At 33.1% G+C, this 21,388-nt stretch overlaps 1 protein-coding gene across 1 annotated transcript; it reads left to right on the top strand.

Moving 5' to 3' along the window:
* Positions 1 to 7,558: 7,558 nt before the first annotated feature.
* Positions 7,559 to 20,173, top strand: LOC123206247 (chromatin assembly factor 1 subunit A-B-like). The gene is made up of 12 exons (XM_044623401.1): positions 7,559 to 7,887; positions 7,990 to 8,143; positions 8,677 to 8,772; positions 9,955 to 10,031; positions 15,481 to 15,560; positions 16,027 to 16,087; positions 17,271 to 17,338; positions 17,449 to 17,530; positions 17,672 to 17,755; positions 17,850 to 17,927; positions 18,800 to 18,919; positions 19,836 to 20,173. The coding sequence occupies exons 1-12, from the start codon at positions 7,720 to 7,722 to the stop codon at positions 20,010 to 20,012; spliced, it is 1,245 nt and encodes a 414-aa protein (XP_044479336.1). The 5' UTR covers positions 7,559 to 7,719; the 3' UTR covers positions 20,013 to 20,173.
* The last annotated feature ends 1,215 nt before the right edge of the window (positions 20,174 to 21,388 follow it).

Raw genomic sequence — 21,388 nt, 5'->3', positions numbered from 1 at the left:
AATTACACATTATTTATATATCTAAATTATGTAAAAAAAATTGTGTAAATATCGTTTTATTGTTTTTTAAAAGTGTTATAATTGTTTTTTAAATACAACTCAAAAGCCAATGCCAAATACTAACTCAAACCTAAACACAAATAAGCACTACAAAAATTATACTCTTCTCCTCTTTAATAAGAATGATGAAAAGCTTTGTTTACCACAAACAAGTCTCGATTTATATTGCTTAAGTTCATAGATTTCTTGAAAGAAACAACCAAAATTTCCTAGTTTTTGGACTCATGGAGGATTTCAAAAACAATAAAATAGGTGGAGGTTCTTGTTGAGAAAGCTAAAGAACTTTTAAAAGAGAACGAAGATTTGTTTGTGGGCAACTATTTAAAACTTACATGGATACACTAGCTTAATCGGTTTGACAGAGACCTATTAACAACAATAACGTGGTTCAATATCCAATGGCTAAACAGCGAAATTTGCATCGGTTCAAGGGTGAATCACCTATTTAGGGTGGAAATAAATTGTTGAAAATAATAAAATAAACGCAAAAGATATGGAACAGACACATGAAATGAATAGATTTACATAAAAAATGATGAAATTAATATAAAAAATAAATCAAATGACAAAATCAATGTTCAAAATAATAAGATTGACACCAAGAAAAGATGAAAATGACAATTTCTTCACCAAAAGTTATTACTAACAAGATCATCAACAAAGAAAAAAAAAACAAGAAGAGACTAATGTGCGACTAAGGTTTTTCAACTTAGTTGTTGTTAGTGTACAGTCTAAAAACCAATTGTGTCTTCAAAACATTCCTTAAATATGTGATGTCAATTAGGCAATGACATCATATAATATGCAAGTTGAATATCTTCATTGACTATCATAAAATGATATTTGTGCAAGTAACTGTGAAAATCATATTATTATGACACTAGTTAAACCCATCAGAGATAACATTGGAAGAAGTGACCAGATATTGAAGTTAAACCCTAAAGGGGGAAATGCGATTTTTTAAAATTTAGCCTAGAGGAAAATTATTACTTCTGAAGGTTGAGGGAGAGAAAAAATGATAAATTTTTAGGGTTCGATTTAGTTAACATGTCAACAAATACTCACAACATATTATAACTCTCCTAAACTCTTGGTAGACCAATTATAAAATTCATCAATATATGTTGACATTTCTATTTAAGAATACTAAGAGGTTATAACAGTTCCAATGGTCTCTGATATTCAGCATTACTCTGTTGCCTTCGTAGCAAATCATCAAAACGTATTCTTAAATTCCAGTCTCTCAACTCATCATCTTGGAGAAATACAAACTCTAAGTTTGAATCTCAAGATTCCACATTAAAAGTTTAGAATATTAATGGTGGTTATTAATTCAAAGCCTTCTTTCAATTATTTATCAAGTTTCAGAGACGTAATAAATGTGAAAATGACAATGACCTATTAAGGGAAAGTTGGACAAACTTTTTCTATAGCCAGTCTGCATAAGTAGCACTCAAAGCTTTATTGTTTGTTTAAGAAAACAATGATCCATTTTTCGTTGCAGGTCTTTCAAACGAGTAAGAACAAGTACCCATGGAAGCTCACCGTGAAAAATCAGGTAATTAATACTCCTAAATCCAATTATTTTTGTATGTTTAATTCTTAATAATCACAAATTATGTGTGGCTTAAAATGAAATTTGACATAATTTTTTTTAAATTCTTTGTGGGTTGTATATATATCATTTTTGCAGGAAGGAAAAAAGCTTAAGCTGTTTTACAAGGCAAAAGGTAACCAGAAGTTAAAGAAGCTTTTAACTGCTTATTGTGGAAGACATGATTTCTACCATACAGGACAGTTCAATATTTCTTTATTTTGACTCCAATGGCTTTCAAAATAGAGACTTGGGTTTGAGCCTCTACTTATGAAACCTTCATTTATCTAATACAGTAGTTGTGTGTCTGATCACTGTATTTTGGGTTTACACATCCAACATATACAAATAGGTCCCCAATTATATATATATATATATATATATATACATATATCTTCATTCTTAAGCCACCACTGAAAACACCCACAACACAATTAAGATTGTTCTGATTTTAAACTAAATGGGAAATCTTTAAACACTAATTAGCAGCATAAACTCAAATAGATGCATGACCGCCGCCAGCTGCATGTACCATTGCATCTATTTCGCGCAATTAAGATTATTAATTATAATTTCTTAGCCAAGGTGTATGACATTATCCTTCTAGAGGTCATTTTTCATTTTAATTCATCGATCAAATTTGTACAAGTCTAATAGCTCGGCTCAATGATTCTCAAGCTTAACTCAAGTTCGAATGGTTTGAATGGTATATTTCAAGTTCAAGTTTATTGTTGTTTGGTTTCGAAAGTTCATAACTTGGTTTGGAAATAATATTAATAAATCTTTTAAAGTTTAAAAGTTTGTATTTATAATTTTATGAAATCTTACTCTGTAATTTTTAATATGAGATAATTGAAAAATATATCAGTTATATGGTTTTATTGTAATTTTTCAAATTAAATTTGAGTGGACAAATTCTATTAATATAATATTTTTTCAAAATATTCATGTCAATTTGAGTAGTATCGAATATTTTTATATGAACCTTAATACCATCTGACCTAATTTCAAATCGTATCAAATTTACTCAAAATAAATTTTGTGTTAGAAAAACTTAACACTAACCCAATTTTTTTCTATCGGGTTAATAGGTCGTGTTGAAAATTGTCAGCTCTATCTTTCCTATAAAAAGAATGATGAAAAACTTTGTTTCACACAAACAAATCTTGATTATTGTTGCTCAAGTTCAGACATATTTGAAGAAAATGCCCAAAATTTTCTAGTTTTTTTATAATTCATGGAGGATTTCAGAAACAATAAAATTGGTAGAAGTTCTTATTGAGAAAGCTGGTGAACTTTTATAAGAGAATAAAGATTTGTTTGTGGGCAACAATTTAAAACCCAGTTTGATCAACAAGTTCAACCGATCTAATTGGAACTTATTGGCCACAATGACCTCGAGTGAATGTCCAATGGCTAAAGATATGGGATCACATTGAACCGTGGTTCAATCGAGAAACTTCTATCGGTTTACTAGTGAATCAATGGTTTAGAAAGAAATGAGTTATTAGAAATGATGAGATCAATGGCAAAAATAATAAGGTCAACACGAAAATTGATTAGATTAACGTTGAGAATGATATCACCAGACAAGAATCCAGGGGAGTGGTTTCTTAATGATCGAGTGGGACACAATCGACCTAGAGGTGATATAGTCATGCTAGTTAGAAATCCAAGGAGTGATTCTTTAATGATCAAACGGGTCATAGTTTGATCTGAAAGTTATAATATATAGCCTAGATGTTCCCGCGTTCTGTATGAGTTTAGATAAGTGATATGAGACCCATCATCATTTTAAAAGGAGTTTAGTGATAAACTTAGGATGTCCAAGATGGTATGGATTAGGTTAAGGGCATTTTGAAAATTAAGTAAAAATTAATAGTAGAATCATCTATTTATTGAGTATTTTATTACTTACTCTCCTACTTTCATGTATGTAGGTATAGTTGATCGTGATGATTGTGGGGCGAGTAACAGTTAAAACGCATAGAGTCATGGAGGGCATTTATGTTATTACATGATCTTACCAGTTTATGTATTCAATTCATCTTTATGTTTTGGTTACACATACTATATGAATATTGTTAATGATTTTATGTGAGGATATCTTTTATACGCTTTTGACAATTATGTTTTCAAAACGGGTATTTTTGTAATAATTTATTTGATTTCATAATAATGATTTTATTCAAGGTTTATATGATTTATTTATAATTTAAAATGACATATTCCTCTAAAGGATAATACTTCTAGAAAAAAAGGGTTTTACAATATACAATACTAATCCTAACCACAAATATAATCAATATAAAAACAAATGTATTATGTTTTGGGTATAAATGATAATATATTATTATATAATGATGTATTATTTTATCTTTTTTTAAAAATCATTTAAATAATCAGATTAATATTCATAATAAGCATACATAATTTTATTCATATAAAAATTACACTTCTTTCTTCTCTGTAATAAAAAAGATTAAAAGTTTTGTTTCACACAAACAAACCTCTATTATTGTTGCTTAAGTTCATAGATTTTTTGAAGAAAATTGCTAAAATTTTCTATTTTTTCGACAACTTAGAGGATTTCAAAAATAATAAATTTGGTAGAGGTTCTTGTCGAAAGCTAGGGAACTTTTAAAAGAGAACAAAAATTTTTCTATGCGCAACGATTTAAAAGCTAGTTTAATTAACTAGCTTAATGAATCCAATTGAGACCTATTGGTAACAATGACTTCAAGTGAATGTCCAATGGCTAAAGCTATTGGATCCTATTCAATTGTGGCTCAATCGAGAAATTGCACTGATTCACAAGTAAATCGTTGGTATTGAGTGAAAATGAGTTATCATAAATGATGAGATCAATACCAAAAATGATGAAGTTGATGTTGAAAATGATAAAATCAATATAAAAAATTAATCAAATGATGAAATTGACATCGAAAATAATGAGATTGACACTGAGAAGAGATAAAAATGATGATTTCTTTGCCAAAAGGAGTTTCAGATGAGGAGATTAGGAACAAAAAAATTAGAATAGACTAATGTGAGGTAAAAATTTTTTGACCTGGTTTTTATATCAAATTAAACTATACATGAATGCATGAGGGTAACCCTTTTCATCTACTTTGACTCTATGCATAGTTGACTAATGCAATCACAGATGGATCTATATGTTTATTTTCCATACCCATACCCTCCACGAATAGGAATTGAAGTCATCTAGGTGATCTACTAAATGAAATACATCCTTGACGATCACTATCCTATTATCGGCCCCAAATAAACTGATGTGTTCACAATATTGATGTCATCCGTTCCCATGCCCTGTACTCGAAAACTTCTACAATGTTGTCATATGTAACAAAGCTCTTACTAGCAAAGTATTTGCCTTTAATTCTCTATTCGGCTCAAGAGGGATATTATTGCACAATCTTTGTACGATAGTTAAATCAAAGCCCATTCATAAGGGTGAACTCGTATGGGTTGAAAAAAATGTCAACCCTATTAGCTCTCATGCATAACTACTCCTTGAAGTCCGCCCTTACCACATCTCAAAGTATAAAAGAGTGTGTAAATATTTGAAACGGGAATTTTATAAGTCAAACTTTCCAAAACATATTGTTTTGAAAAAAAATTTCTACTACTTGGTCAAAGTCACTTGAATAGTGGACATCACATCTCGATTGGTATAAGTCATGACTTATATCTTAAACTGGCGATTGATAGAAAATTTCTTGTTCCCAAACAGAACACCATGTTTTCTTTAATGTTGAGAAGCAATAATATGCACAAAATATATATAAGCTCATTAATTTTCATAAAATATAAATGTTTTATACATAAAACACTGATGAAAAATTTAAAAACTACAAATCTTAAACTAGAAAATATCAATTATCTCATAAAATAGAAAATATCCAAAACCTTTTGGTAGACCTGGCCACGGGCCGATTTGGCCCGTGAACCGGACCGAAACCGGTTGGAAAAAACCTGAAACCAGAATCGACAAACCCGGAATCGGACTGAACTGGAACCGAAACCGGATTTTAGCAGTTCGGTTCCGATTTATCTAATTTTGAACCGTGAAATCGTCGGTTTACGTCCGGTTTGTGAACCGACATGTAAACCGGCGGTTTACTGAAAAATTTTGAAATTTTTTTGAATTTTCTGAAATTTTTTTAAATTTTTTAAGTAGCCAACGGTTCCCTGCTCAGGGAACCGTTGGCTTGCAGAAGGGAAATTGCAGGGGACATTTTCACCAAATTGGTCCCCTGCAAATTTTAAAATCACAATTCACCCCCTTATTTTTTATTTTTTTTCAAAAATTTTTTTTCTTATATATATACCCATTCAAATTTCAATCTCTCCACTCTCTCACTCAATCTTCAAACTCTCATTCTCATTCTTTCAACTCTTAATACTCTCTCAATATTTCAATTCAATCAAATTCTCTTAAATTTAATTAAATTCTTTCTTAATTTTTTATTAATTCCAATTTCTATTTTTATTATACAATTCATAATTAATTATAGATTTTATTTCTATAATTAATTTTATTTATTATTTTTTATTATTTTTCATAATTAATCATATAATTTATTTATATAATTAATTTTATTTATTATCTTTTATAATTAATCATATAATTTATTTATATAATTAATTTTATTTATTATCAAAAAATGGTAAGTAGTGGAAATTCTTCCGGTAATAGGAAATTTGGTCAATATTCACATATATCAAATATGAATAAAAATTAATTTATAGATGATTTTTCAACACAAGAAAATAAAAGCCAATGTAAAGAGATAGAGCAACAACAACAACATCAACAACAGATAGAGATGGAACAACACTCTTAATAAATTCTTACATCCGATATTTTCAAGATTCATTTCAAGAAAATACAAAAGAAAGATGGTAATTTTGATATTACTTGCAATTATTGTAAGCAAATTTATAAATTCAAACAAGGAGGTGGATACGAGACATCTGACGGTTTCAAACTGTGGACGAATCGTCAGTTTTGAACCGTGGATGAACCATCGATTTCGAACCAAAACCATCGGTTCCGAACCATGAACGAACCATCCTATTACGATTTTGGCTTAGGGTCTTTATTTTTTCGAACCGTAAACCAGCTATTTTGAACCGAAACCACCGGTTCATGAACCGTGGCCAGGACTACCTTTTGGTGAATAGCAGACCACCAAGTTTGTTGCACGTACCAAATAGAACACACGTGCAATTGATATTGAACACCCTTATCCTGCAGATCATGCATAGTGGGAAAACATAAAAAAACCCACTCATCTTCAACCTTTGTCAGTGACATGGTGATTGCGAATTGCAAATGGAGAACACAATGACCCTAAATCCTTCAATTTCAAACCCAATTTTACCACCAATCGATTCTATACTTATTCTAACATAAAACTATTAACAAATTTCAAAAATATCAAAAGGATGCAAACCATTTCACGTAAAAATTCAACAATTTCGAAAACCTACGAAATCTTCTACAAAATGATTAAATTTCAGCATTCTAAGTTATTAAACAAAAGAATGAATGATTACTAATCATTTTTTTCCATTTTTGTTGTTATATATTAAGTGAAATTGTTGGAATTTCTTTTGATTACAGATGGGATTTAAGTAGGTATACAAGGTGCGAATATGAGATTTTAAATATTGGAAATGAATTTAAGGTTTGATTGTATATAAATATTTTTGTCCAACTATAATACGCTCGCCGATTATATCTGTCTAACCTACAAAAATGTATCAATTTCGTATAGGTGAATTTTGATATTTTAATTAATTTCCTTATTTATACCATTCCTTTAAAAATTTTAAAAATGTTTTCATATTTAAATCTGTTTAACCAAAAAAAAGAAAAAAGTAATGCTGTTGAGTAATAACTTTTTCTTTGCCGAACCAACAAGGCAACACCAAACCAAAGTCTCTGACCGACCCAATTATTATCCACAACCACAACGAAACACAAACTTCAAATCAAAATCGACGCGATCCATTTGCTTTGATTTTCAATTGGAGCAATGGCGGGGGTGTCGTTGAAGTGCGGTGACTGTGGAGTCCTATTGAAGTCCGTTCAGGAAGCTCAAGACCACGCCGAGCTCACCTCTCATTCCAACTTCTCTGAGTCCACGGAGGCTGTTCTCAATCTCGTTTGCACCTCTTGCGGCAAACCTTGCCGATCCAAAACGGTGTCTTATTGAGTTTTACCTAGATTTCAATTGCAACATGGATCTGTCTTCGCTGTATTAATGTTAATTGTGAATTTCGTGAAATTTTGGTTGATTATGTAGGAAAGTGATTTGCACACGAAGAGAACGGGGCATACGGAGTTCGCTGATAAAACTTCGGAGGCCGCGAAACCTATAAGTTTGGAGGTTCCGAAGGTGGATGATGAATCGGGAGAGGCTATGGATGTTGATGGGAGTGGTAGTAGCAAGCCCAAAGGTACTCTTTTAGTAGAGGGCTTTTTATGCATTGCGTTTAATTGACTTCGAATTGTTACTATTAGGTCATGTTTTGTTAGTCTGTTTTATTATAATGTTTACGATCCTTTTTTTCCCTAGCTAAAAAAAAAAAAAAATTAAATTTTTAGTGACATTTGAATCTCATTTGGAGATCATTTGTGTGTGTCCGCCTTTTTATTACTTAATTCCAAGGTCTCGGGCTGTTTAAGTGGTAGCTTAATTGTTCAGTTGATGATTGAATAATGTTTTGTTCTTTTAATTGTGGAGGAGAAACTCTGTATTGTTGTTGGTATCTCTTGATAGGTTTGCTACTTTGATGTGGTTTTTACCACTGAAGCAAAATATTTTTATTCTAGAATGTTGAGGATGAGCTTTATTTAATTCAAGATTAAAACTAAAAGAAGCTGTACCTTTATGCAGACATTTCTTTCCCGTTGAAACTTAATATTGCTTTCTAGTAACCGCTCAATTTTTTTCCTGAAGGGTTACTTGACCTTTTTTTTTTTTGTTCAGAAATGATTGTGCCAGAGGTTAATAAAAATCTACTCGAGGAACTAGAAGGAATGGGTTTCCCTGCAGGACGGGCAACCCGGGCACTACATTACTCTGGTGAGGCCACTGAGTTGTATTAATATATGATTTTCTTTTTAAGCATTAAAATCATAGGCTAAGGTTGAAGCTCCAATACTAAGGGAACTTTTAGGTCTAGTCTATTGAATCATCTTAAAACTAACTTAATTACAAATTGGAATTTTTTTTCTTTGCAATGCTTTTTGATAAAAGCGAAGGTATACTACTTAGGAGCCTTATTTTTTTGTGAAGTATTGGGCTAGGAAAGTTTTTCTTTTTATAGCCATTTATTTGAATGTGCTGAAGAGGGAAACATTCTGCCTTTTGGACTTAACAATAAGTTAATGGGCGATGGAGGCAATTGTTTGGTTGCTGGAAGGCAGAATTTGCTGATTAATATGTATTGGTATTCTAAGCCATGTCTCATTACTTGTTTGCTTTTAAACTGGTTTCCTCCTATGTAGTCCTTGATGCTTTGTTTTGCTTGCCTGTTCTTGTATATTGAATGATCTCAAGTTGTATGATAAAGCAACTTCAAGATTGGTGTTTGTGGGCTTGGAATGTGGGCTAGATTTTGGTATTTTAACTTTTTCTCTAATGTGTAAGTTCATTTGGATGAGAGGAACCAACTGCTTATTGAGTCTATTAGTCAGATCCTGTACAGATTTCTTACCTTCATATATGTAATTAATGAAGATTCATTTCTTAATTGTACCAATTGGAAAGGGTTCCTTGGCAGAACTGGCATGGACTTCGTATGTCCTCTTATTTTGGTTTTTTGGTTCTATTCTTTAGTAACTTATTTGTCCGTTATTTCTCTGTTTAGAAGAATTAGAACTTATTGTTTATATAGGAATGAGACCAAGATACAAAGTATAAAAACATATTTCTTAGATAGGAGCTCTATAAGGCATAACTAATGAGAAGAATGGAGTGAGCAACTCTTGTCTGCACGACATCTTTAAAATTAGCAGTGCTTGTTCCTATTATAGATCATAATGTTTTCATTTATACAGTATATAATTAGTTAGATTTCCTGTTGCTCTAATTAGATTTTGGGCTGTTGATTCAGGTGATACATAGCTCTAAATATTTTATCTTATCAATGGGTTCTTGCATACACCATTGAGGGTTTCTTCAATATTGCATTTGCATTATGTGCATGTTTATCTTCATTATTGGTTATTTATGATTTTTATTGTTATTGTTTTCGATCTTCAGGTAATGCCAGTCTTGAGGCTGCTGTGAATTGGATAGTTGAACATGAGAATGACCCAGATATAGACCAGATGCCCATGGTATAATATTCACGCTCATATATATTTGGACATGCTTTGTTATTATCATTACGTGCATATTTTGATTCATTTCCATTTCTTTGTGGTAAAAAATGATTATTAGCATTTATGTCTCTTTAATCTAACCAATCTAACCTTTGATTAAAATTTACTCGTATCACCTTCAACGTATTCGAATATCACAATCATGGTTATTTGGTTCTTAAGTTTACATATTAATGATAATAATTTTTATTTTGAACTTAATTTCAGTTTGATCGTAACGAATTTTCAGTAAACATGAAATTTGTATGTTGAGATTATGAAATCTAGCGATTGATTTTGAGAAAATTGTGATGAAATATGAGAAAAATAATTTTGAATTTTTCTTCTGATTCTTGAATTGATAGTACATGATATTATATAGTAGATTACAAGAGAAAAAATAGGAAACTAAATCACTCCTAAATCTGAAAAATTGTTTAATCCTTCTATTCAAGGGATTTTAAATTGGGTACTTCCTAATCTAACTTAATCCCTCCATTTAAGGGATTTCCTAATCTTATTTACAACTCATTACTTCCTAATTTATTTACAACTCAACACTCTCCCTCAAGCTGAGGAATAGATGTCTTCCATTCTCAGCTTGAATACAAGATCATGGAATCTCGAACTGTTCAACCCCTTTGTTAGAACATTAGCTAATTGACATTCTGATGGAACATAAGACATACACACTAATCCTTCCTCCAATTTCTCTTTAATGAAATGTCTATCAATTTCAATATGTTTTGTCCTATCATGTTGTATAGGATTATGAGCAATATTGATAGCTGACTTGTTGTCACAATAAAGTTTCATAGGACCTTCCCATTTGACTCTTAAATCATCTAGGATAATCTTCAACCATAGCAGTTCACACAATCCTTGAGCAATAGCCCTAAATTCTGATTCTGCAGATGATCTTGCCACCACATTTTGCTTCTTACTCCTCCAAGTTACCAGATTACCTCCAAGGAAAGTACTATACCTTGTAGTTGATCTTCTATCCACTAGAGAACCTGCATAGTCCGCATCAGAGTAAGCCTCTAAGGTAAGATTATCGTTCTTCTTGAACAGGATTCCTTTCCCTAGATTGCCTTTTAAGTAATGCAACACCCTGTAAGCAGCTTAAAGATGAGGTTCTCTTGGATCATGCATGAACTGACTAATCACACTCACCGAGTATGCTATGTCTGGCCGAGTGTGAGCAAGGTATATAAATTTACCGACTAACCTCTGGTACATTCTTTTATCAACAGTTGGTTCTCCTTTAGCTTCTCCCAACTTATGATTGGGATTCATTGGGGTAGAGACTGGCTTACACCCAATCTTTCCTGTTTCTATTAATAAATCAGTCACGTACTTTTGCTGAGATATGAAGATCCCTTGTGTGGAATATGCCACCTCAATACCGAGGAAGTATTTTAGTTTCCCCAATTCTTTTATCTCAAACTCTCTTACTAGTCTCTGTTTCAATCCATGCTTTTCTTTCTCATTATTCTCAGTTACTATGATGTCATCCACATAGACTAGAAGAGTAGTCACCCCCCCTACAGCTGAATGCTTAATGAAGAGAGTGTGGTCACTTTGGCTTTGTTTGTACCCAGAATCCTTCATGACTTTTGCGAATCTCTCAAACCATGCTCTAGGAGATTGTTTTAATCCATAAAGAGCCTTTCTTAGCTTGCATACCCTGTTACCTGTGTCTCCCTTAAATCCTGGTGGGATGTTCATGTAGATTTCTTCCTCTAAGTCACCATGGAGAAATGCATTCTTAACGTCATACTGTAGGAGTTGCCAATTGAAGTGGGCAGCCAATGATAACAAAATTCTTACAGTATTCATTTTTGCTACTGGAGCAAAGGTCTCCTGATAATCAACACCATAAGTCTGAATGTACCCTTTGGCCACCAATCGTGCTTTATATCTCTCAAGTGATCCATCAGCCTTGTATTTTAATGTAAAAATCCACTTACAATCAACAATGTTTTTCCCTTTTGGTTTATCAACAATCTCCCATATTTTATTTTTTTCTAATGCACTCATCTCCTCTCTCATAGCATCCCTCCATTCCCTTTTTGACAATGCCTCAGAAACAGTGTTAGGGATAGATATGGTATTTAAACTTACAATGAACTTTTTGTGTGTTTGTGTCAGGTGTTTAAGAGAGACATAGTGAGATAGTGGATAGAGTGGTCGTTTAGTGCACTCTCTGGTACCTTTTCTAATAGCAATGGGAAGGTCTAGGTCGTCTGTTGGGTCAGTAGATGTTTCAACAGATTGTGTATGTAAAGGTGGGTCAGATCTTACCATGATTTCATTCCCAGAGTCTGAGTTGGATTCTTGGGCCTGTGTCAGTTCTGGAACGACCTTTCTCCTTGAATACACCTGAGAAAACCTTGGAAAATTGTGAGGGACATTGGTTGGGACAAGAGATGACTTGGGTTCAACAACACTGGTTGGAACATGAGGAAGGTCAAGGGTTTTAAAAGGTTCAAATGATTCACAAGTATCGTCATCTATCATTGAAATTTCCCCCTGAAGAGAGGACTTAGAGAAAAAAGGTGTATTTCTGTGAAGGTGACATCTGCAGAAATGTAAAATTTTCTGGATGAAGGATTGTAGCACTTGTATCCCTTTTTTGTGGATGAGTAACCAAGGAAGACACATTTGATGGCTCGAGGGTCTAGTTTGCCTCTATGTTGGTCGTGGACATGAACAAAGGCAGTACACCCAAATACCTTAGGTGTGAGGCCATTAGAGGTTCTGAAGTAAGGATAGAAACTATTAAGGATCTCTATAAGACTTTTGTTGTCTAACACACGTGAGGGAAGTCTATTTATCATGTATGTGGCAGTAAGAACGGTCTCTCCCCAATAGGATTTAGGAACATTTCCTTGAAAAAGTAAAGCTCGGGTGGTATTAAGTAAATGCCCATTTTTCCTTTCAGCTATCCCATTTTGTTGAGGTGTGTTGACACATGATGAATCATGGATAATGCCCTGTGAACGAAAGTAGGGTGACAAAATCTGGTTGAAGTAGTCTCTAGCATTGTCTGTTCTAAAGCTTTTTATTTTAACCCCAAATTGGTTTTGAACCATTGAGTGGAAATTAGGTATAACAATGCTAACATTTGATTTTTGTTTCAGAAGAAAGAGCCATGTAACTCAAGTGCAATCATCAATTAAGGATACAAACCAACGAGCTCCAGAAACATTAGGTATAGTAGAAGGACCCCATATGTCACTATGAATCAAATGGAAAGGATGAGAACTTCTTTTATTGCTAATCGGAAAAGATACACGAGCGTGTTTTGCCAATTCACAAATGTCATAATGAAACTCAGAAATATCTAATCCTTGGAACAAATGAAGAAACATGACTTTTAAAACCCTAAAAGATGGATGACCTAGGCATAGGTGATACAACCAAATGGTATCTTTATTCGAGGAATTGAGAAAAGACAAAGACAAATTACTCCTACCCATTTAAGATGATTCAAGGTAGTAAAGGCCATTTTTTTCCTTAGCAAGTCCAATCCTCCTCCTCGTGCCCTGATCCTGAAAAACACAATAAGAAGGGAAAAAAATTGCATAACATTTAAGATCATAGGTAAGCTTTTGAACGGAAACAAGGTTGGTCGAAAGTTTTGGTACATGGAGGACATTTTTAAGGATAAGGGTAGGTGTGATATGTATATCTCCGAATCCTACAACAGTAGTTAATGAACCATTAGCCATTACAATTTTTCTATTACTTGGGCATGGGGTATAGGTGTGGTAGAGTTGAGATGTGGGGGTCATATGGTCTGTAGCACCAGAGTCTATTATCCAAGAATTGATATAAAATTTATCTGAGGCATTCATGCAAAGAGGAAATGAAAGTTTACCTGAAAGAGCCAAAGAACAAGCTCTAGAAGGCTTCTCAAGAGACCCCAACAAACTTCTTAGCTTCTCAATTTCTTCACTGTTGAACCCCCCTGTTGTAGAATTTTCTTCGGTTTTTTTCTGCTCTGCCATGTGTGCTAGAGGCCTCTATTGCCCCCCACGATTTCCCCACTCTCGGCTTGGTGGCTTACCATTCAACTTTCAACATTTCTCTTTTGTGTGCCTTGGTTTCTTACAATGGGTGCATCAGAGATTATCTTTGTTCTCCTTCCACTGGTTTTCTCTCCCTGGGTATTTAGGCAAATCACTCTTTCCTTTCTCTTGATGATCTATTTTTGCTACTAAGGCTGACCCTTCCATAGTTTATGGTTCAAGCATAACACTCCTTCGGCTTTCTTCTGCTCGAATCAATGAAATTGTCTCTTCTAGAGATGGTATGTCTTCTTTGCCAAGGATTTGTAACCTAACTTGATCAAATTCGAGATTCAATCCAGCCAAAAAATCATAGACACGGTCTTTTTCAATGAAGTTCTTCAAGATAGCAGCATCCTCAAGGCATTTCATCTCGAAAACTCAGTAATGATCGAGTTCTTGCCACAGATTTTGTAGTAGGTTTGCATACTCTGTAACAGACTTGTCTCCTTGCTTGGTAGCTATAGTTTTGACCTTGATATCGTACACTTGAGCAGCATCACGGGCCTTCGAATATGTGCGGCGAACGAAGTCCCAAATCTCCTTTGCTGTAGCAAGAAACATACATGTGTCGCTAATCATGGGATCCATGGAATCCCATAGCCAGGACATAATATGGAATCCTCCTTATCCCATGCTTCAAACATTGGGTCATCCTTTACTGGTCCTGTTCCAAGAAGATGGTTAAGTCTTCCTTTGCCCTTTAGGTATGTGCGGACAAATTGAAACCATTTGAGGTAGTTCTTCCCATTGAGCCTATAGGAGGCCCGAATATTCTGTAAATCTCCAATTTTCTGAACATAATTAGATTCTTCGGATGGGTTAGACTTGCTAGAAATAGTGATTTCAGAGGCTGACATGGTGAAAAAAAACACAACAATTAAGGCTGCCTAAACAGGAATTAGAGAAGAAAAAGAATCAGGAATGACAGCAATGAAGGCTGCTTGAAGGAGAAAAAGAGAAAATATAAAAAAAAAACTTTAAGCTCTGATACCATGTGATGAAATATGAGAAAAATAATTTTGAATTTTTCTTCTGATTCTTGAATTGATAGTACATGGTATTATATAGTAGATTACAAGAAGAAAAATGGGAAACTAAATCACTCCTAAATCTGGAAAATTGTTTAATCCCTCTATTCAAGGGATTTTAAATTGGGTACTTCCTAATCTAATTTAATCCCTCCATTTAAGGGATTTTCTAATCTTATTTACAACTCATTACTTCCTAATTTATTTACAACTCAACAAAAATAAATCCTGTATAAAGATATTGAATCTATATGTACGTGTACATGTTGAATGTGTGTACACATCAAACATTAATCCTCTTGGATTATTTATGTTTAGGTACCTGTCAGTATTAATGCTGAGGCTTCTAAACCTTCTCTTACACCTGAAGAAATTAAGATGAAAGCACAAGAACTAAGGTATGACATATTCTTATGCAACCTCTTGCTTCACTGATGGGATTATGTAATTGTTACTTGTTTACTTCTGCGATGACTGCATCCCCAGAATGTATTTTGGTGGCTCTTGGCTGCATGCTGCTGGCTAGTTGCTCTTCATATATGCTGGTGGGCTGGGTCTATGGTGCTTTACAAATTAAAGAATTTATTTAATTCTTGTTTCTTGTGAAATCTGTGATTTGATTTGTTCATCTAACTGAAGAAATATGTGGTGAAATCTTTTTCTGGCTCTGCAACTTTAATTTAATTATTTTTTGAATAATTTTGAACTTTGAATGTAAACTTTCATATCTTCAACACTTAAAAACTTGTTTCTAGTTTTTTTTTTTTGACACAGTAAAAACTGATTCCACTTTGTTGGATTGCTTGGTTATTTTCTACTTGCTATATTTTTTGTCTCTTAGCTGATGCTTTTGTAAATATTTAGGGAGCGAGCTCACAAGAAGAAAGAGGAAGAAGAAAAGAAAGCTGAAAGAGAAAGGGAAAAGGTGCTTCATAATCTTCAATTTCTTTTCTTAGTGGTGGCTTCCTATATTATGTTTAAATACATGAATACATATTTACAGATATACTTATAGATATCTTCATCACCCTATTATAAATCTGTTCGTTGTAAATATAATTATTTTTTTCTTAAAATGATTTGTGTTCTATTAGCATTGTACCCTGTTTGTTTCCATTGGCATTGATGAAATCAACATGCATAATTCTGAATATGCATTATTGTGACTGTTATACTAAACTTTTGTACTTGGTAGTTTGGTACCTTAAAGCACAAGAAAAACCTCTGGGAAAAGGGAATGCTTGTTTGGGCTATATCATATTAGGAATTCAAATTCTGCCTGCTGTTTATTCTAGTTATATATGTTTTTATCCCTTTTCCTTAATTACAAATACATTCTATATTTTGTATAAATATAATTATTTGAAATCATTGCCAGAATATAGGAAGAGAAAAGTTATTTTTTTGGAGTTTGTCTTGAGTCACCATACAAATTTGATTCAGATTTATTATCACCTGGTGCATAGAAGAATGCAAATGTCATTTGTCCCATGAGATATAGAATCAGAGAATACATTTCTGAGGAAAGTAGTATGGTTAAGGAGATTGGGACCTCATGTTTCCTCTAATGAAAAGTGGTTTTTCATATGGAGAATATTTATGGATTTTACTACAATGCTGGCGAAGTAGCTCAAGCTGCAAACGTCACTGAATGTTATAATTGTACATTTGTAAGTGATATTTTGTTAGACATTTTTCTTCCGATGTTGTAAGCCCTTGAAAAACATTCAATGTTTTGCATTAGCTTATTCTTTGCATCAAAAATTTTAAACTTTGTATCATCCTTGCAATTGCATATTTTGAGCCTCATCAATGTAAACGTCAATGATCTACAAAATTTCTATGTAATTTTGAAGAATTTAAGCTTGTTGGTGTTATACTAAGAGGTGGAACATTTATCATCGAGATATTTATATTATTTAAACTCAAATATAATACCTTTTTTTGGGGCAAAGAATTTTAATTTGTATGTAATATGTATCACCTACATATGAGTATTATCAAAAGCAAGTTTTATTTTGTGACACATTTCTTGTATCTTAAATTGTAGTCTTTATAAATTCATTGTTTATATTTGTAACCTAGGCTTGTGTGTTCCTTGTTAATAGGAGAGAATTCGAATTGGCAAGGAACTTCTTGAAGCAAAGCGGATTGAGGAAGAAAATGAAAGAAAACGGTATTATCATCCAGTGTATTTTGTGCTGTAACATTGTATGTTATAACACTAAATGTTCCTTTAGACATTAATTTTCTATCTTTTTGGATGAAACAATTGTTTTGGTCTAGTTTGTTGGCCTTGCGGAAAGCTGAGAAAGAGGAGGAAAAGAGAGCCAGGGAAAAAATTCGTCAAAAGTTAGAAGAAGACAAGGTTACTGCTAACTTAATGTAGAAATTGCATACGCAAAATCTTCTATTGCCCTTAATAATAATCTTACGTCATAAACTGTTTGATTTTACTTTTGAGTTTGTTTGTTATAGTTGATGATGTAGTTTAATTATATCTTCACAGGCAGAAAGGAGGAGGAAGCTTGGATTGCCTCCTGAAGATCCTGCAACTGCCAAACCTTCAACACCAGTTGTAGAAGAGAAAAAGGTATAAGTTGTTTGATTATTATGGTTTTAATGTAGGCTTGTCAAAAATTGTTAAACATGTGTATAAATTATATATCCTTTTATTGAAATTGCAGAGCTCATTGCCTGTTAGGCCTGCCACGAAGGTAGAGCAAATGCGAGAGTGTTTGCGATCTCTTAAGCAGAATCACAAGGTAATACAACTGGTAGACTGGACTCTTGATTATAACTTGGTTATTTTACACTCTCAAAGGGCATTAAGCACTCTCTCTCTTACTTGATACCTTTTTATTTATTTGAATAGTAGTGCAAGTACACAATTCTTAATTGTTATTTCTACCTTTAATGCTAGTTTCTAACCATTTTCTGTCAGTTGGATACATTTAAAATATGAACTTATAGCTGATACTTGTTTGATTGAGCTCATCTTGGGGTGCAAGATGCACATGGATGAAAGATTAGGTTCAATTTTCAAATTTTTAAAAGAGACATCTTTAATGTAGGACAGTCTGGAGATTTTAAGAATTTAATATTTTTACTTATGATTTACTTTCATTTTAATGTACATATATATATATATATATGTATGTATGTATGTATGTATGTATGTATCTAGATGTACAAACTTTTGCATACAGACTCTCATAGCCTCTATAATTACAGGTCTAGGTTAATTTCTTTAACTACTTAGCTGTTGTAGCCTCTATAATTAGAGGTCTAGGTTTCTATTGTTTGCAAACATGAAAATATGCTGATGAGTGAACGTGTAACAGATGATGATTATATCATTTGGGAGCTTTTGTGCAGTGTATAACGAAATGAGCATTGGTCATATCATCTTGTAAGAGATGTTATATCAATGCTTAGTAGTTACTGTGGAACCATTCATTTAATTTTTATGTAATATATATTTTGTCATTTTCACAACAGATCTATCTTTTTTCTTCACTAATTTTCTTTTTTCCTTTTTTGTTTTGTTAAACTTTATTTATTCGGAATCTGGAATGCTTGTAATTCTTGGGTTTATATACTAATGATTCTCTTGACTTGTTCTCTATGGTACAAGGATGATGATGCCAAAGTGAAGAGAGCATTCCAGACGCTTCTTACCTATATAGGGAATGTAGCCAAAAATCCTAATGAGGAGAAGTTCAGAAAAATTAGACTCAATAACCAAACCTTTCAGGTGTGGTACTTTTTATAACCTATCATGATATACTCTATCCTAAGCAATAAATAAATTTCAGACCCATACAGGTTGTACCCTTAGTCATGATTGGACTCTTACCCTTTCAAATTTTCTTTGGGTATATTCGTTTACATTGGCCTTGATATCAACTAATCTATTCGTCAATGACAAAATCCAGATTGTTATTAGTGTTATTTTTTTCCAAATGACCTCACAGGAACAAGAAACTTTTGAGAAAGCTGAAATTTTCTTGTCTAGAAATCCAAAACTGCTGCTAAAGATCAGATTTTTGTCCTCACCACTTAGTTCTCCGGTTTTTCCAGCATAACCATCAATTTCTTGCCATAGATTTTTCCTATATGATATCAACTGCTGCCATATGTAATTTTTATTCAATCATACCTTCACCTCACCGTGGACGAAGTTCACCCCAAGCATAATCTTCTTTAACTTTGACTTCTTTTGTCATCCTTGTCACTAGCAGCCACCTTCAGAATTGCCATCTTTCCAATGGTCCACTATCATGAAACCACAAATGCACCATCATTGACATCTGGAACATTATGCTTGGTCTTTCAATTCAGTAATCACTGTCACTTTCCTTTGTCATTTGTTCAGTTCCATTGCAGGCTTTGGTTGGTGGGTGAAATTGACAATTTTTTATATTCCTCATATAAAAGAAAATCAATTCCTTATTCTCAAATAATTAGTGTTTGGTTTCTCTTGGCTTAAATGACTGACATTGTACTGAAGTAGAGATTAAAATGTCATTTTCCCTAATTTAATCATCTTTACAGAAACCTAGAGATTTCATATTCGGTTGGCTTCTTTATGCTGTTGTCCTGATTGCCACTCTCTCTCTCTCTCTCTCTCTCTCTAATGTGTTGTTTGCTTTGCTTGTTCTCAAATACAGGATAGAGTTGGTGCACTAAAGGGGGGCATAGAGTTTATTGAGCTGTGCGGATTTGAGAAGATTGAAGGGGGTGAGTTCCTTTTTCTACCCCGAGACAAAGTGGAAATGGCATTGCTCAATTCAGCTGGCGCAGAGCTGAATTCCGCAATAAATAACCCCTTTTTTGGAGTTCTCTAAGTATCAAACGCTTTTCTTTTCTTTTTCCTTTTTCGCTTTGGAAAATATTTTCACTGATGTTGGATTTATGGGTTTGTGTCAACTGTAACCATATCAACTTGGTTTATACATTGATGAAATAAAGTTTCTGGCTGGATGTTGTACGATACTTGTTAAAGTTATATTGTTGGCAAGAGATTTTTTTTTTTTTTTTGAAGAGCTTTTTCTTACATCTTTAATGTCTTTGCAATATATTGAGAATACCTGCATTCCTTGAATATTGGGAATGTTATGTTGACAAATTATTCAAATATTGATGTGTAAGAGTCTTACTGGTGTAAAGGAAGTTTGAAACTCTTAGCATGGAAAATGTCTAGGGATAGCTTTCTATTCAACTGCAACATAACAAATTTTAAGTTCAAGTTCCATTTAAGGTCTTTATAATTATGTGGTAGAATTGTTGATAATTTAGATAACGTTTATGACTCAAGGTTTTGGATTGAGGTAGAGGTGGTAAATGGGTCAGGTTAGTTCATGGCTCAACACATGCATGACTTTTTGGCTTGACCTGTTTAACCTCAGACGAAAAACCCCAAGCCGTTTCAAACTTGCAGGCTAAGTGGGTTGTGTCCCGGGTTGTGAGGTAAGCCCCACGGGTTGGTCATGTGCAGTTTGGAATTGTAACGATTAAGTTCTTTTTTGGATGAGCAGATCCATTCAGTATGGTTTGCTATTGCAGCATGTCAATATGGTTAAAAATAATAATTTCATATAATTAAAAAAATAAAATGTTCATTTTCTAGGTTGCCTTATAAAAAACCCATTGATCGCCCTGTTAAGAGCCTATGAAGTACGGCTAAAAAACTATTAACCATGCCTCAAGTCCTGAAATTTTGCCAGATTGATCAGACACAAAAGTTCACCAAGCGATGGATGGGTCTTGACACAACCTAACATCTGAGTCTGATGAACCACTTTAGGATCAATTCGATAACACATTACCCCTTCTTGGTCTCTACTATTGATATGGGATTGACAGAGTGGCATTATTGGTTTGTAGGTGACCTGATGGGGGCGTTTGTGTCTTTTCACACATATTTTGTGTCAGTCAAAAAAAACATTGGCCAAAAGACATATTTCCATCAAAGATTTATTACAAAACTAAATTGGTATCCGCTAAGTATTAAAAATTTAAATTTCTATTCATGGGGTATTAAAATTAACAAAAACATTTAATTTCAAAGATAAAATCATTATTTGATCACTAATATATTAAAAATAATAAAATATTATTTATTTTCTCTTTGAGTTTAAAAAACTAATCATTTTCTTACAAAATTAAACTTTAAAAAATCACTTTTTTCTCTTACAGGTTTTATATTTGTTGACCCTCTCGC

Source organism: Mangifera indica, unplaced genomic scaffold (assembly GCF_011075055.1).
Source record: "Mangifera indica cultivar Alphonso unplaced genomic scaffold, CATAS_Mindica_2.1 Un_0029, whole genome shotgun sequence".
NCBI lineage: Eukaryota > Viridiplantae > Streptophyta > Magnoliopsida > Sapindales > Anacardiaceae > Mangifera > Mangifera indica.
The sequence above is the reverse complement of the archived record's forward strand: the minus strand, read 5'-3'. Positions and strand labels throughout refer to the sequence as shown.

Coding starts and splice junctions, on each gene's coding strand:
- LOC123206247 (XM_044623401.1), top strand. CDS start 7,720: ATGGCGGGGGTGTCGTTGAAGTGCGGTGACTGTGGAGTCCTATTGAAG. Junction 7,888..7,989: donor AACCTTGCCGATCCAAAACG/GTGTCTTATTGA, acceptor TTGATTATGTAG/GAAAGTGATTTGCACACGAA. Junction 17,756..17,849: donor CAGTTGTAGAAGAGAAAAAG/GTATAAGTTGTT, acceptor TTGAAATTGCAG/AGCTCATTGCCTGTTAGGCC.